Raw genomic sequence first — 14,575 nt, 5'->3', positions numbered from 1 at the left:
ACCAGGTATGGAGAATGGAGGAGAGGACTTGATTGAGGTTTCACATAATGTAATTCATGTGAAAAAATAAACAACGATTTAAACTAAAATGTTGACTCTCTCTGTCAGAAACAGTATAGTGCTTATTGTTTTTTAAACTGGGATAGATTCAAGGTCTTCTCCATTTCCTTTTCCCAAGGCTATATTAATTTTGAATCAGCAATGTCTTTTCTGATTTCAAAAAAAGTAGTTTTAAGTTGGCATGGTGTCATTAATACATATAAGAATATGATAAAAGTTGATCTGTGACTTCCTTTTGACCATTCATTGCAGGAAAAACCCAACTGCTTTTGTTGAGTTAACCTTAAATATGCTGAATCAGTAAGGATTCAATTGCAGATAGCAGAAATCATTCTGGCTATATTAGCAGAAAGAGGTTTAATGCAGAGAGTCCTACAAAATCAGTAGAAGCATTGGAAAAGCAGACTTAAGCTAGGCCTCCAGGAATGAGTCCCAGAGCTAGTTGCTGAAAGAACCTGTTACAATGAAGCTGTAGAAATAGGAAACTTCTGCCCTAATCGCCAACTTGAGGAGCTCATCAGTTGAGGCAAACGTCTTGAAATTGGGAAGCTACTGCCACGACTGTTATCTCAAGAACTCTAGGGGACTTCCCTGGCGGACCAGTGGTTAAGACTCTGCACTTCCACCGCAGAGGGCACGGGTTCAGTCCCTGGTGGGGAACTAAGATTCCACATACCGCATGGCACAGCCAAAAAACAAAGAACTCTAGAGCTATGCAGTTAGCTACTAGATCTGTACCAGCAGAATGGATCTCTTTCCAGTTAACTCAATTTCATATTCAAAACTTATGCAAATGAGTGATTTGTAGAACCTAAGCTTCAGGGAAATATAGGTTTTTTTTCTTTTCAGTGTTTGCAGTATGTTAAGGCACACCAGAAAGATGGTCAGACAATTGAGAGAGCCAATTTACTGTTGTAGACTATAAGTAGATTGGTGTTTTCAGTAACTTTTAAGGATAATTTTTGCTTGTTATTTTTTGCAAAGCTAGCCTGACTACATAAGCGAGGGAAAAACATCTAAAGAAAGGAGTGGATTTTTAATTCTTTACTGTTGAAATATTTTAAAAGGAAAAGTCTTAAATAGAAAAATAGATTGGCTCATTGTTGCTTTTGGTTCCTCTTTTGTATTATTGTACAGGTATGTACTATCCTCCACCACCACAATGTGTGTCCCGCTTTGTCCGACCTCCACCATCTGCTCCTGAACCTGGTCCTCCCTACTTGGATCATTATTCACCGTACCTCCAAGATCGTGTAGTAAACTCTCAATATGGCACACAGCCACAACAGTACCCACCTATGTACCCACCACACTATGATGGCCGTCGAGTATACCCTGCTCAGTCTTATACAAGAGAGGAGATTTTCCGAGAAAGTCCTATACCCATTGAGATACCACCTGCAGCAGTACCATCCTATGTACCAGAATCCAGAGAAAGATACCAACAGATGGAGGGTTACTATCCAGTGGCTCCCCACCCAACTCAAATCAGACCTTCGTACAACAGAGTATGCTGGGTTTTTGGGGGTTTTTCTTATTATATAGATTTACTTAATTATTGCTTGCAGTGATTTTTTTTTTTTAACCTTTTGCCATGGTAATAACTTTGATCAATCAGTTCTTTTTTAGAAGAAAGCATCTTCTCTTTTGTCACCTTTTCATAATCTTCATAGGTTTTTTTTTTTTTAACTTTTAAAGGGGGAAAAAATTAATACCCCACTCCCGCTAACCCATCTTAGTTTCTGAACATTAGATGGTTTTATTAACATTTCTAGATTTATTTAGAAATTATGGTCTCTGACCAAAAAAAAGAAACTTAAATTTAGCTCTTAGGGAAATCCTGAGAGTTTTGGGGGGTTTTGTTTGTTTTGTTTTGCTTTGTTTTATTAAGTCTTGCTATTTCGGATGTTAAGATGAATATACAAGCTGCTTATTTAAAATATGTGCTAAGTGAATCAATATGTCCTGAAATTCTTTTTCAATTTTTACTCATCTTTGCATTTTCAGGAGCCTCCTTACAGCCGGCTTCCTCCCCCTCCCCAGCCCCATCCTAGTCTAGATGAGCTACATCGAAGACGAAAGGAAATAATGGCACAACTAGAGGAAAGGAAGGTTATCTCTCCACCTCCTTTTGCACCTTCACCAACATTGCCTCCTGCCTTCCAACAAGAGGAAGTAAGCACATATTTTTTAGTCTCTTTATCAGTTTTTCCTTAATCAGTGTTTTATTGTGTCCTATTTAAGTCATCTTTGCCTATTCCCAAGGTCATGAGGATATTTTCCTCTAAAAGATTTATTATTTCACATTTAGATCTACAGTCCATCTAGAATTGATTTTTGTATATAGTGTCTTAGGAGTTAAGATCCATTTTTTTCCCCGAAGGATATCTCATTGATCAAGCATCATTTAATGAAAAGACCATCCTTTCCCTAGTACCCTGCAGTCACCTTTATCATAATCTGGTCACCTTTGTCATAGTCAGGTGACTGTATGTTTCTGAACTCTATTCTGTTTCATTGATCTATTTCTCTATCCTTGTACCAACACCACATTGTCTTAATGTAGTAGTATTGTACACCTTAATGTGGTGGTGTATGTTTTCCAGTTTTGGTCTTCAGGATTATCTTTGATATTCCTGGTCCTTGGAAATTCCAGACACATTTTAGAATCAGCATGTGGATGTCCACAGAAATATCTGCTGCAGTTTTTATTAGGATTACATTGAATCTCTGGATCTGGGCAGCCCAGTATGGTAACCACTAGCCACATGGGGATAATGACGCTTAAAATGTGGCTAGTTCAAATTCATATGTGCTGTAAGCATAAAACATACATTGGATCTGAATGTTTAGTCCCCCCTCCAAAATACCAATATATTTATATTAATTACATGTTAAAATGATACTACTTTGGGTGTATTCGATTAAATGTATTGTTAAAATTAATTTTACCTGTTTCTTTTTATTTTTTAATATGGCTACTGAAATGTTTTAGATTACATATGTGGGTCAATTATATTTTCATTGGACAGTGTTGCTTTAGATGCATTTGAGGAGAAGTGACATCTTTCCAATATTGAGTCTCCAAGAATATGGTATACCGTCCACTTCCTTGGATCTTCTTTAATTTTTGTCAATAATGTCATATCTCACATAGTTTTCAGTGTCTTGCACATCTTTCATTAAACTTACTCCTAGAAAACTGTTTTTGAAGCTATTTTAAATAGAATCCTTTTTGAAATTTCATTTTCTCTTTGTTATTATTAAAGAGAAATTAAGTAGATTTTTGTGTATTTTGACACCTGTGTTCAGCAGCCTTGGTAAATTTCCCTATTATTTCTAGTATTTGTTAGTGGATTCTTTTGGATTTTCTGTGCACACAATCATGTCCTCTGAATAATGACCATTTTACTTTCTCCTTTTCAATTCTTAAGTCTTTTCTTTTTTTTATCTTGGTTGTGTGAACTAGATCCTCCAGTATAAAATAAAAGTGATGATAGGTTTTCTTATTTCCAGTCTTTGAGCAAATGGAGCTTCTAATAATTTACCATTATGATGTTTGCTGTCAGCCTTTTTGTAGGTAATCTTTATCAGATTAATGAAATTTCCCTATATTCCTAGTTTTTATAATTGAGACTGTCAAAGGTTTATTTAACTCAGTAGTGAGGAAAACAGCAGGATGATAAAGTTGATTCAAAGAGTAGGAGAGACAGGCTAATATAGGTAGTGAAAGGCAGGGAAAAAAACACTGAAATAGAGTTGCTAGAATAAACTGGTTAATATACTAGAGGGTAATAAACCATAATTTGAGGGTTATTAGTATTTCCACAAGGTAGTACTAACAGTTATCATGAATGAGTGTTGTCTTATTATCTTTTTAATGTCTTCAGGGTCTATAGTGACCCCGTAGACATTTTTCCACTTCTGATAATTTTTTTCCTTGGTCAGTCTTGCTAGGGATTTATCATCAGTTTTATCTTTTCAGAAAGCCAGCTTTTTGCTTTGTTGATCTTATTTATTTAATTATTTTGGTTTGTTGATTTTACATAACTGCCTCAGCTCAATGTGTGTGTATGTGTGTTGTGTGTGTATATATATATATATATATATTTTTTTTTTTTTATGTCAAGTAGGTTTTTTTCAGTAGGGTTGCAGTTGATAGTATGTAAGGAAAATGTCTTACATCCTTTATGTGTAGAATTATGATTCTAAACAATATTTCTAGCTGACAAATTATGAATAATAAGCAATGAAAATTGAAATATATCACATTGCATATAATAAAGAGTAAACTTTGGGGTCTACAAAAGTAATCTACTAAATAAAGATTGTTCATAGTATCTGGCTTTCTTGTCTCAACACTTTGGATGAATTTTCCACAATAATGTAGGTTAATTAGTAAAGCTGTAACATCTTCTATTAATATAATTTTACTTGTAAAGTATCAACATTACATGATATTTTTTCAAAAACTGACTATTAGAGACATCCCAGAGCCTTGTTATGCCATACCATGTTTTGAGAAATATGGAAGGCAGTATGACACGGTGAAAAGTGAGCTAATTTTTGAATGAAATATACTTATCTGTGAGGTTCAGCTTTGTGGCTCAGTGTGTGATCTTTTGTAAGTTATTTAGCCTTCATTAACCCTGAGGCTCAGGTTTCTCTATTTGTAAATAAAGCATAATAAAACCTACCTCACAGTGCTGTGGTGAAGATTAAATGAGACATAAGGCATCTGGCACAAAGCAGGCATTCAGTAAATAATAACTGTGTATTTATTACTTTTTTACTTGTAATAAAAATTATAATAATGCCTGGCTGTTACGGAACTTTATCTATTGACAGAATTATTTTAGTTACTGACATACAAAGCTATATAATTAAACTTCAGTTCTGATTATAAACAACCTACATATAATTGTACTAAATTCATACATTATAAAAATATATAATATAGAAAGAAATTTCTCCAAAATCTAATTTTCTATATCACTGTCAGTTTATTATATATTTTAACTTTTTATATGTATTTCAACTTTTCTGTGCATGAACTAACACATGATTATAATTTTTAATCAGATCATTTAGTAATAATATATTCAGATTTTACATTTTGCATTTTCTTGTTTTTGTTTTTACTTAACCAATTATCCTGGATGTCTTTCTGTATCAGTATATAAATTTATCTCATTCTTATTTTTTTTTAATAAATTTATTTATTTATATTTTACTTTTGGCTGCGTTGGGTCTTCATTGCTGCACAGGGGATTTCTCTAGTTGCAGCGAGCGGGGGCTACTCTTCATTGCAGTGCACGGGCTTCTCATTGCAGTGGCTTCTCTTGTTGCAGAGCACGGGCTCTAGGCGTGTGGGCTTCAGTAGTTGTAGCTCGCACGCTTAGTTGCTCTGCAGCATGTGGGATCTTCCAGGACCAGGGCTCGAACTCATGTCCCCTGCATTGGCAGTCTGATTCTTAACCACTGCACCACCAGGGAAGTCCTATCTCATTCTTTTAAATTGCTGTATAATACATTGATTGCAGGGGAAAAAGCACTCGTGTTAGTAGGTCATGTCTTTAAAAAGCTAGCTGTTCTACGCAAAATTTGTAAGCGGAGGAGAAATGTAAAAAGGAGCTGGAATTTTTAAAATAGAAGTAGGGCGAAAAAAAAGGAAAGAGGTTATAAACAATGGAAACAGGAGTTGTGGTTGAAAATGAGTGGTACTGTGAATAGCATATCCCTCTGCCAGTGCAGAAGACAAAAGTGATGACTCAGAAAATAGAAGGTTTTTTTTAGTATAGGGGGAAGCATAGAGCCATTTAAGTGTACCAGTACCCCCTGGATTATTAGTATGTCAGTATATACATCTGTGATAAAGTGAGAGCAATTTATTAGTGTTCTAGCACTCCCTATACTGGTGTAACCTTGGTCCAATCACCCACGTTGTTTCTCATGGACTTGAAGAACATATGAGATAGTGTATACATAAAAGTACTTAGAAAACTGTAAAACATTACACAAATGTGAATGTAAGTAAAAACGCATTAGACCTAGAATACCTGTTTAGTTATTACATAATGTCAGAGCTTATCCTGAGAAAAGAAAATTAGGAATCTTATCCTTTTCACTTCATTGACTCAATCCTAAGGACCAGAATTTATTCAAGATACGAATTATTGCTATTAAAGAGATTTAGGTTAAAAAGTTATTACGTCGTCACGTACTATATAGAACATTTAAGATTACATTTTAAAGAATTTCTAATGCTCTTGTTTACCTGGAATGTTATTGAAAGAAACATTAAGGAGGGTCTAGCAAAACTAGGGCCTAGTACATACTTGTTTAAGTGTTAACTGAATCTGATGAGAAAGAGGATAGGCAAATCTCTTCAAAAATCCTAATTTGGGCTTCCCTGGTGGCGCAGTGGTTGAGAATATGCCTGCCAATGCAGGGGACATGGGTTTGAGCCCTGGTCTGGGAAGATCCCACATGCCGCGGAGCAACTAGGCCTGTGAGCCACAATTACTGAGCCTGCACGTCTGGAGGCTGTGCTCCGCAACAAGAGAGGCCACGATAGTGAGAGGCCTGTGCACCACGATGAAGAGTGGCCCCCACTTGCCGCAACTAGAGAAAGCCCTCGCACAGAAACGAAGACCCAACACAGCAATAAATAAATAAATTAATTAATTAATAAATAAATAAAAATTAAAAAAAAAATCCTAATTTGATTCTTTGAAAGATAATTGAGATACTTCTTTTTGACCCTCTGTTAACAAAGTGTAAAGGCTGAATATCATTTTTTATTTGTTTTATTTTTCATAGTCTACAAAAATCTTCTAGTGACACAAATCAAATAACCCTTACTATGTTGCTTCAGCATGATGTTCTAAAGAAATTCCTGCTTTCTCTGTGCTGTTACTCATAGACCCATTTCCTATTTTGTTTCTTTTTTCCTTTTTCCATCTGTAGTTTTTGGATGAAGACTTGAAGGTAGCTGGGAAATACAAAGGAAATGATTATAGCCAGTACTCCCCCTGGTCATGTGACACCATCGGCTCCTACATTGGAACCAAAGATGCAAAACCCAAAGATGTTGTGGCAGCAGGGAGTGTGGAAATGATGGTATGTGTAATAACTAAGCCATAATTAATACAAATCAAGATAAACCAAATAAATTAACCTCAGTTATAGCGTAGACACAAGTAACTGAGCTTTGCTTTAAGTTTCAGACCATATTCTGTACTATGTGATTGAATTATATTTAAACTATATGTTTTTTTATTTCAGGTATATGTAAAAATCTTTTCAAACTTGTCTAGACAAAGAAGAGCATTTCTTATGTTTCTGTGAAGCTAACAATTAACCCAACAGCTGTTTAGAATTGAAAGTAAATTATTTTACATAATTAAGATCTTGAATTTCTTGTCCAAATAAATTATAACTCTTTTACAACTCTTAAGTTTAAACAGTAAAGTTGAATCTAGTGAACAATACTAGTGTTTGAGTCAGAATTATAGTTACTTAGCTTCAGATGAGCTGTGGTATACTGAAATGTATTACACTTATGCCATTTTATTTTTTAACAAAAAATAATGTAACACCAGTGTATCTAATACTCAAGCTTAAAATATATCACTATTTTATCTTAATTGCTTCTTTATCCTTTAAAGAAATAAAACTTTATATAAATAATTAAATCTTCCTCTCTTTACCTCCCTAATCTCATTTTCTCCCTCCCTCTTTCCCTGGAGATAGCCCCTATCCTGAATTGAGAGTTTATCATTTCATGGATAATTTTATACTACTTCTAAACAATTTTGTTTTGAATGTTTATAGACCTTATACATATTATAAACTTCAACTTGCATTTTCATTCAGCATTGTTTTTGAGATGTATCCAAATTTATACCTATAGTTCAAATTCATTCATTTTCATTGCTTTTATCAGATACCATTGTATGATAACTGATATCATACAATAAATAAATATAATTGTTTATTGATTTTCATGTTGATGAACATTTAGGTTGTTTTTAATTTTTTTATTATTGTATACAGTGCTACAGTAAACATTCTTGCATATGTTTCCTTGTGCACATTGCATGAAAGTTATGCTTAGGAGTAGTATTGGTGAGTTAAAGGTATGCCTTGACTATTATTCATTTGCCCTTGTTAATTCTAACAAAGGTTCCCTAGGTTGTTATATAGATTTTCAAAGACAAAGATTTGCCCAGCTGGTTGAGAGAAGACCAATTCTTGGTAATAGAAAAGGAAGACTTAGATGAGTGAAGTGATATCTATAGCATAAATATGATTAGATGCCAGACAATTAAAAAAAGAAAAAGAGAAAAAAAGGAATATAGAGGAGAAAAAAGCGAAAATGAAGCTTTTGTTTTTCTGTGGTAGGATTAAGGAAACATTGTTTTTAGGCCATAAAAAAGTCTTTCTAAGAATAGGAATGAGATGAGGAGGTAGAGGTAGATAGGAACCCTTGCTTTGTACCTGACTTTCAGAAAGAGTTATTATAATAAAGTAACATAAACATTAGCAAAATAAAACTCATCTACTTAAATTAACAAAGAATAAAAGTGTTTTCCAGCCTAACCTAGATGTAATCAAACATTTCCCAAACGGATAAAAGTCTACCCCAGTGTTTCTCAAACATGAATGTGCATGTAAATTACCTGGGGAATCTGTTAAAATTCAAGTTCTAATTCAGTTAGGCTGGGATGATACCTGAAATTCTGCATTTCTAATGAGTTCTCTAGTGATACTGATGCTGATGCTGCTGGTCTGTGGACTATTCTTTGAGTAGCAAGGGTCTAGCAATTAGATTTCCATTTATCTTTCTGACTGGAATGCCTTTTAAAAGCCTATGTGTTGGCACTTATATTTTTAAACAGTATTTTTCTAACTATTGATTGTTGAAAATTAATTTATTGGTCATGATGGGCCTTTTTTTAAAGAAATGAATTAGAATAACAATATAAATACAAGAGTACATTACATATAGTAAGGATAAATGTTTGTCATGAAAATGTGTATACATATATACATTCAAATACATATATATTTGAATGTATATATGTACTGGGTCATGATGTAAAAAATATTATAGGAAGTGGTCAGAGGTTTGAAAAGCAATGTTTTATATGACAACTAAAGGCAACTAATGATTTTAGTCTTATCAGTAAGAACACTGTACTCTATTTTAACCTTATTACAGAGCTAGAGGAAACTATGTTAGAGATCTAAGTGTGGGGTGGATTTCTCATTTTACTTTTTACCTTCTCATTTTACTTTTTACCAGAATGTGGAGAGTAAAGGAATGAGAGACCAGCGATTGGACCTTCAGAGAAGAGCAGCAGAAACCAGTGATGATGACCTCATCCCATTTGGAGACCGACCAACAGTATCTCGGTTTGGTGCCATTTCTCGAACTTCAAAAACAATATATCAGGGTGCTGGCCCAATGCAGGCTATGGCACCTCAGGGAGCGCCCACAAAATCTATTAACATTTCAGGTAAGAATCTCAGAGGTAAGCTGATTTGGAGTGTTCATAGTCACAACTCCCAGCACCACCTACTCCCCATTTGCTGTCACTGCTTTTCATAATCTTGCAGGGCAGTAGTCTTCAAACTTTTCTGTGGAATTATCCCTGTAGAAAGGTAATTATAACCCAGGGAATTGTGGGGGTACAAACTAAAAGTAAATATCTGTATATGAAGGTAACCTATGTGTTATTTTTAATAGTTTCGTTGCTTTTGTTAAAATAATACATCTCATTTTTTAAAAAAATATCAAACAAAAGAAAAAATTACAAAGATTGACATTTTAGTGGGGGAAAAACAAACATCAATACCCCTCCATCTTATAAGATAACTGTGTACATAATATGCCTATGCCTTTCAGATTATGGCTACCTAAAAAGAAGAATCAAATCTATGAATTGCATCATTCCATTATAAATTACTCTCTTACAGATTATGGTCCGTATGGAACCCACAGTGGCTGGGGAGGTTCTCCATATTCACCTCATCAAAACATACCTTCTCAGGGACACTTCAGTGAGAGGTATAAGTCATTCTTTTTACTTTTACAAGCCTTTAAAATTACTCAACTTACTTTGTTTTTCTGGTCATAACATTTTTTAAAAATAAAATTTTAAATTTATTCCATACTTTCTTTCCCACAAAAGGGAGAGAATATCTATGTCAGAAGTGGCCAGTCATGGAAAACCCCTTCCATCTGCTGAGAGGGAACAGCTACGACTAGAATTGCAGCAATTAAACCAACAAATTAGCCAACAGACCCAGCTACGTGGACTAGAGGTACCAGCCTAGAGATATTTTTTCATTCCAGTTTTTGAAGAGTTCTCAAAAAGATTTTAAAAGAAGGAACTTTTGAGGTAAAATGAACATAAAACTTTAAGGTTTGTTTCTTAAAAGTTAGTATAGTTGTCCATTTTTCAAAGAATTTAAGTACTTCGAAGTTCTGAGACAATAGGAAATTTAGAATTTCTATTACCTGAGAATAGAAAACATTTATATGTTTTATATATTATACATTATATATTATATATGTATATATATAAGCTCCTTTTATATTTTTATACTGTATAATATTTTAGATAATCTAAAATTTGTAGATTATCTAAAATATTATATAAAATAAAAAATGTAAAAGGAGCTTATATTCCTTGATGGTACATTTAAGTTGAAGGTATATAGTGTATAGTTTTTTAGTCAACATGCTTTTAGCTTAAGATTTGTTTTTAATTTCTTATATTTTCTTTAATTTTAAAAAATTTCTCTCACTTCTTTTACTCGTCAGCATCTTTAGTAGAAGCTTAGAACTTTGACCTAAAAAATATAGCCTCTGTATAATAATAACACCTTTCATTAATATAGTTCTTTCAGTTTATAAATTACTATCACATATCTTATTTGACTCATACATGTCCCTGACAATTAGATTAGGCAGGTGGTATTGTCCCCCCCCTTTTTGGTTGAAGGATATTTGTTTCACAGAGGTTGAAACACGAACCCAACTCTTCATACTCCAAATTCAGTGTGCTTTCCACCATGCTACCTGATACTTATGAGAAACAAAATGTCAGAAGGCAAAGAATTCTTAAAGTCCTTTAAGTGCCACATCAGGAAGACTAGGTTTTGTTTATATTATCCTTTGCATTGGAACATAGACTTTGAATATGGAAAGCTAAAGACATTCTAGTGATAAATGCATTGCTCCCTTCTGGAGAAAAAGGTGCTCTTAGAATGTTTCTTTCTAGATCTAGATCTTTCTACCAATATCTGTAATAATAAGTAAGGTATTGCTTTGGAAATAAATTTCTGACTGATTCGATCTTAGACTTTCTTATTAGCAAGACCAGTAGGAGGGATTTTTGTGTGTGTGTGTGTGTGTTTGTTTTGAACATGTGTCTGGCTTGTGCTCTTATGTAAACAAGGTTTAGAAATAAAAACCTGTATAGTATTCATGTTTGTCTCCTTTTTCCCATTGCTTTATTAACATTGGTCCAAAACTTCTTGCTGATTCCTATCGTAAGAAAAAAGAATGCTGTGTTTATTATGTTCACCTTTAGTTTATTAACTTGTTGAAGATTTGGACCTTTAACTCCATAAAGCATTATTCCTTACCTTGCTATTTCATGGCTTTTTGTCTTAGTTGAAATTTCTAGACTGATTTTCCGTTCCAAAAGAATTTCAGCACTATTTAACTCACTGTGGTTAAAAGTCCCTGCCATTACTGAGGTTTCATGAAAGAAATTATAGAATTTACATCAGAGAAAATTCAATTAAAAAACAAAAGGAAAAAAATAGAAAAGGAAAGAAGCACATTTATAGTTGACTTCTCTTTCCACTAAGAAAATAAAAAGAGCAATTTATACCAAAGATTAAATTACTATTCACTAAGTTTAAATGCCCCATCTTTTCCCTTTTGTATTCAAATGGTACTCAGAGAAAGAAGCAGTGCCTTACGTTTGCATCATTTTTATTGCCAATCCATGAGTAGTAAGGTGCCTGGGCGGGTCTGGCTTCGGGCCTGGTCGCTCTGTGCGCAGCGTGGCGTGTGTTGAGCTGTGCGCTTGGCTTTTGCACTAGGCTGTCGGTAGCAGGCTGGCGCTGCAGAGAGAGGCGAGCGCCTTGGCAGGCCAATCACAGCCCCCACCGCCGCCGCCGCCGCCAAAGTGGCCTGGAGCGCCCTCAAGTGAGCAGCTGAGCTTGGAACTGCACCAGGTGGAAAGGGAAATCGGGAAGAGAACCCGGGAACTGAGCATGGTAAGTGCTATGGTGGGAAAAGAGAGGAAAGCTGAAAGGAAAGCCTCTGTGTAGTTGTGTCGCTGAACTCGTGGCTCTGGAGTTCTAGAATCATCTAGAGCTGTAGAATCATCACCCCAAGGCACTGCACTGAGTGATTAATACTGACAATGAGTGTCCTGAAGATAGTCTGCCTCCCTGTTTTGTCATTCTTCTCCTCATTCTCTTTTGGTTTGAGTGTGTTCTTTGTCTTAGTTTTCTGCATTACAAAAAACTTTCCGGGGGGAAAACAAGGCGGTTATCTGGAAGTTACTAAATTTCTGTTAAACGTATTGATTAAGGAAGCAGAGGGGATGGTGTTTTTTGCAGTGCCCTCATGTTAAACAAAGATGTATTACCAAATAACATTTCTAGGTTTCAGAGCCCTTAAGTTATTGATGACCTATTTTTTAGTCATGAGTGAGATGTCATCTACATATTATTTCTTGTGGAATTGTATCCATAGATATGCTTAGGGTTTGTTTCATAGTGCATGAACACTCATTTCAGTAAATTTTAGTCTTAGGTGTTTGAGCCATTCCCTCAGATTGCATGGTAATTGTTTTTTTTGTTGTTGCATAGTTTTCACATTCTTTTTAAGCAAATAGATGGGATATTTCATTTTTCTGTTTTCAATGAGTGTATTATAGATACTTATTATATTTTGACTTGCTTTTTCTGAGTCATCAGTTTTTCTGTGAGATTTTTCCATGTTAACTTGAGGCATTGGTCCCCTTGCTATCCAGCTTGGATAGTGAGCAAGTGGGCCATACTCCATTATGTTTTTGTGTATGTCTCTCTCTCTCTCTCTCTCTTTTTGGCTGCATTGGGTTTTCGTTGCTGTGTGCGCGGGCTTTCTCTAGTTGCTTCACACAGGGGCTACTCTTCGTTGCTGCGCAGGCTTCTCATTGTGGTAGCTTCTCTTGTTGTGGACCATGGGCTCTAGGTGCACAGGCTTCAATAGTTGCAGCACACGGGCTCAGTAGTTGTGGCACGTGGGCCCTAGAGCATGCGGGCTTCAGTAGTTGTGGTGCATGAGCTCAGTAGTTGCAGCGCATGGGCTCTCGGGCACGCGGGCTCAGTAATTGTGGCGCACTGGCTTAGTGGCTCTGTGGCATGTGGGATCTTCCTGGACCAGGGATTGAACCCGTGTCCCCTGCATTGGCAGGCAGATTCTTAACCACTGTGCCACCAGGGAAGTCCCTATGTCTTTCTTTTAATCTGCCTATTTCTTTGGTCATTTTACAGAACTAAATATGATTTCTGATTATCATTTTGTATTATCTATATCTGTTCTCTCTTCCATTAGCACCATTAAATAAAAGATAATTGAATTTATTTCATTTTCTTTCAAAGGAGAACCAGTGTTCTCTGGACATGAAAAGCAAATTGAATACAAGTAAGCAAGCAGAAAATGGACAACCAGAACCACAAAATAAGGTTCCAGCTGAGGACCTTACATTGACATTCAGGTAAAGAAAGGGACATTTTCATAGTCTTATACAGTCATGACAGAAGTACCCTCATACATATAATTTGATTTTTAAAATATTATTTTGTATACATTGAGAAAAGAATATTTTTGCATAAGTTTAGGAGTTAAAACTTATTTTAGATCAGACCCAAGGTTGAATTATCTATTAATACCTAAGAAATAAAATTTTCTGCTTCCATCTCCTTTTTCCCCTTGTATTTTAATTTATTTAAAACCAGTGTTAACATTTTGATGTATACCCTTCTGGCCTTTTTTTTTTTTTCCTTCTGGTTTTTTGAAGTGTGTAGGCATTTAGCCTTTTCCACCCACCTACCCACCCCGCCCCTGCCCATCCTCCTGGTTTTTAATTTGGTCTATCCTATATCATCCATTATTCTTCTACAGGTACGGAAGGTTACATATCAGTTATTATGAACAACCCTGCAATAAACAATATTATAGTTAATTCTTTGTTTGCATATCTTGCATCTTAGAGTATTTTGCAACTTAGGGTATTTTGAGGCTTTTGATGTATAGTCCCGAGTTGCCCTCCTGATGGTATACAACAATTTCTAATGCCCTGTTGCTTTCAGGCTTAGGTTTTTGGCTGTTTAAATCCATGCATTATCCTAGGTTCAAAGCAATTTCTTGTACTAGTAAACCTGCTAAAAGCAGGGGTCAGCACTTTATCTTAAAGGCCAGATAGTGAATATTTAAAAT

The 14,575-nt window shown here is 35.1% G+C and overlaps 1 protein-coding gene across 3 annotated transcripts in view; it reads left to right on the top strand.

The window, feature by feature from the left end:
* The window catches only part of RC3H1 (ring finger and CCCH-type domains 1), a 97,804-nt gene that overhangs the window by 73,761 nt on the left and 9,468 nt on the right, over positions 1 to 14,575 (top strand). For all 3 annotated transcript variants that reach the window (XM_028488588.2, XM_024133621.3, XM_024133620.3), the window contains exons 12-19: positions 1,198 to 1,568; positions 2,068 to 2,235; positions 7,030 to 7,182; positions 9,371 to 9,584; positions 10,045 to 10,135; positions 10,260 to 10,392; positions 12,187 to 12,363; positions 13,738 to 13,853. In XM_028488588.2, coding sequence (XP_028344389.1) covers positions 1,198 to 1,568; positions 2,068 to 2,235; positions 7,030 to 7,182; positions 9,371 to 9,584; positions 10,045 to 10,135; positions 10,260 to 10,392; positions 12,187 to 12,363; positions 13,738 to 13,853 — 1,423 coding nt within the window. The remainder of the gene's footprint in view (positions 1 to 1,197; positions 1,569 to 2,067; positions 2,236 to 7,029; positions 7,183 to 9,370; positions 9,585 to 10,044; positions 10,136 to 10,259; positions 10,393 to 12,186; positions 12,364 to 13,737; positions 13,854 to 14,575) is intronic.

Source organism: Physeter macrocephalus, chromosome 4 (genome assembly GCF_002837175.3).
Source record: "Physeter macrocephalus isolate SW-GA chromosome 4, ASM283717v5, whole genome shotgun sequence".
In the NCBI taxonomy this organism is placed as follows: Eukaryota; Metazoa; Chordata; class Mammalia; order Artiodactyla; family Physeteridae; genus Physeter; species Physeter macrocephalus.
The sequence above is the reverse complement of the archived record's forward strand: the minus strand, read 5'-3'. Positions and strand labels throughout refer to the sequence as shown.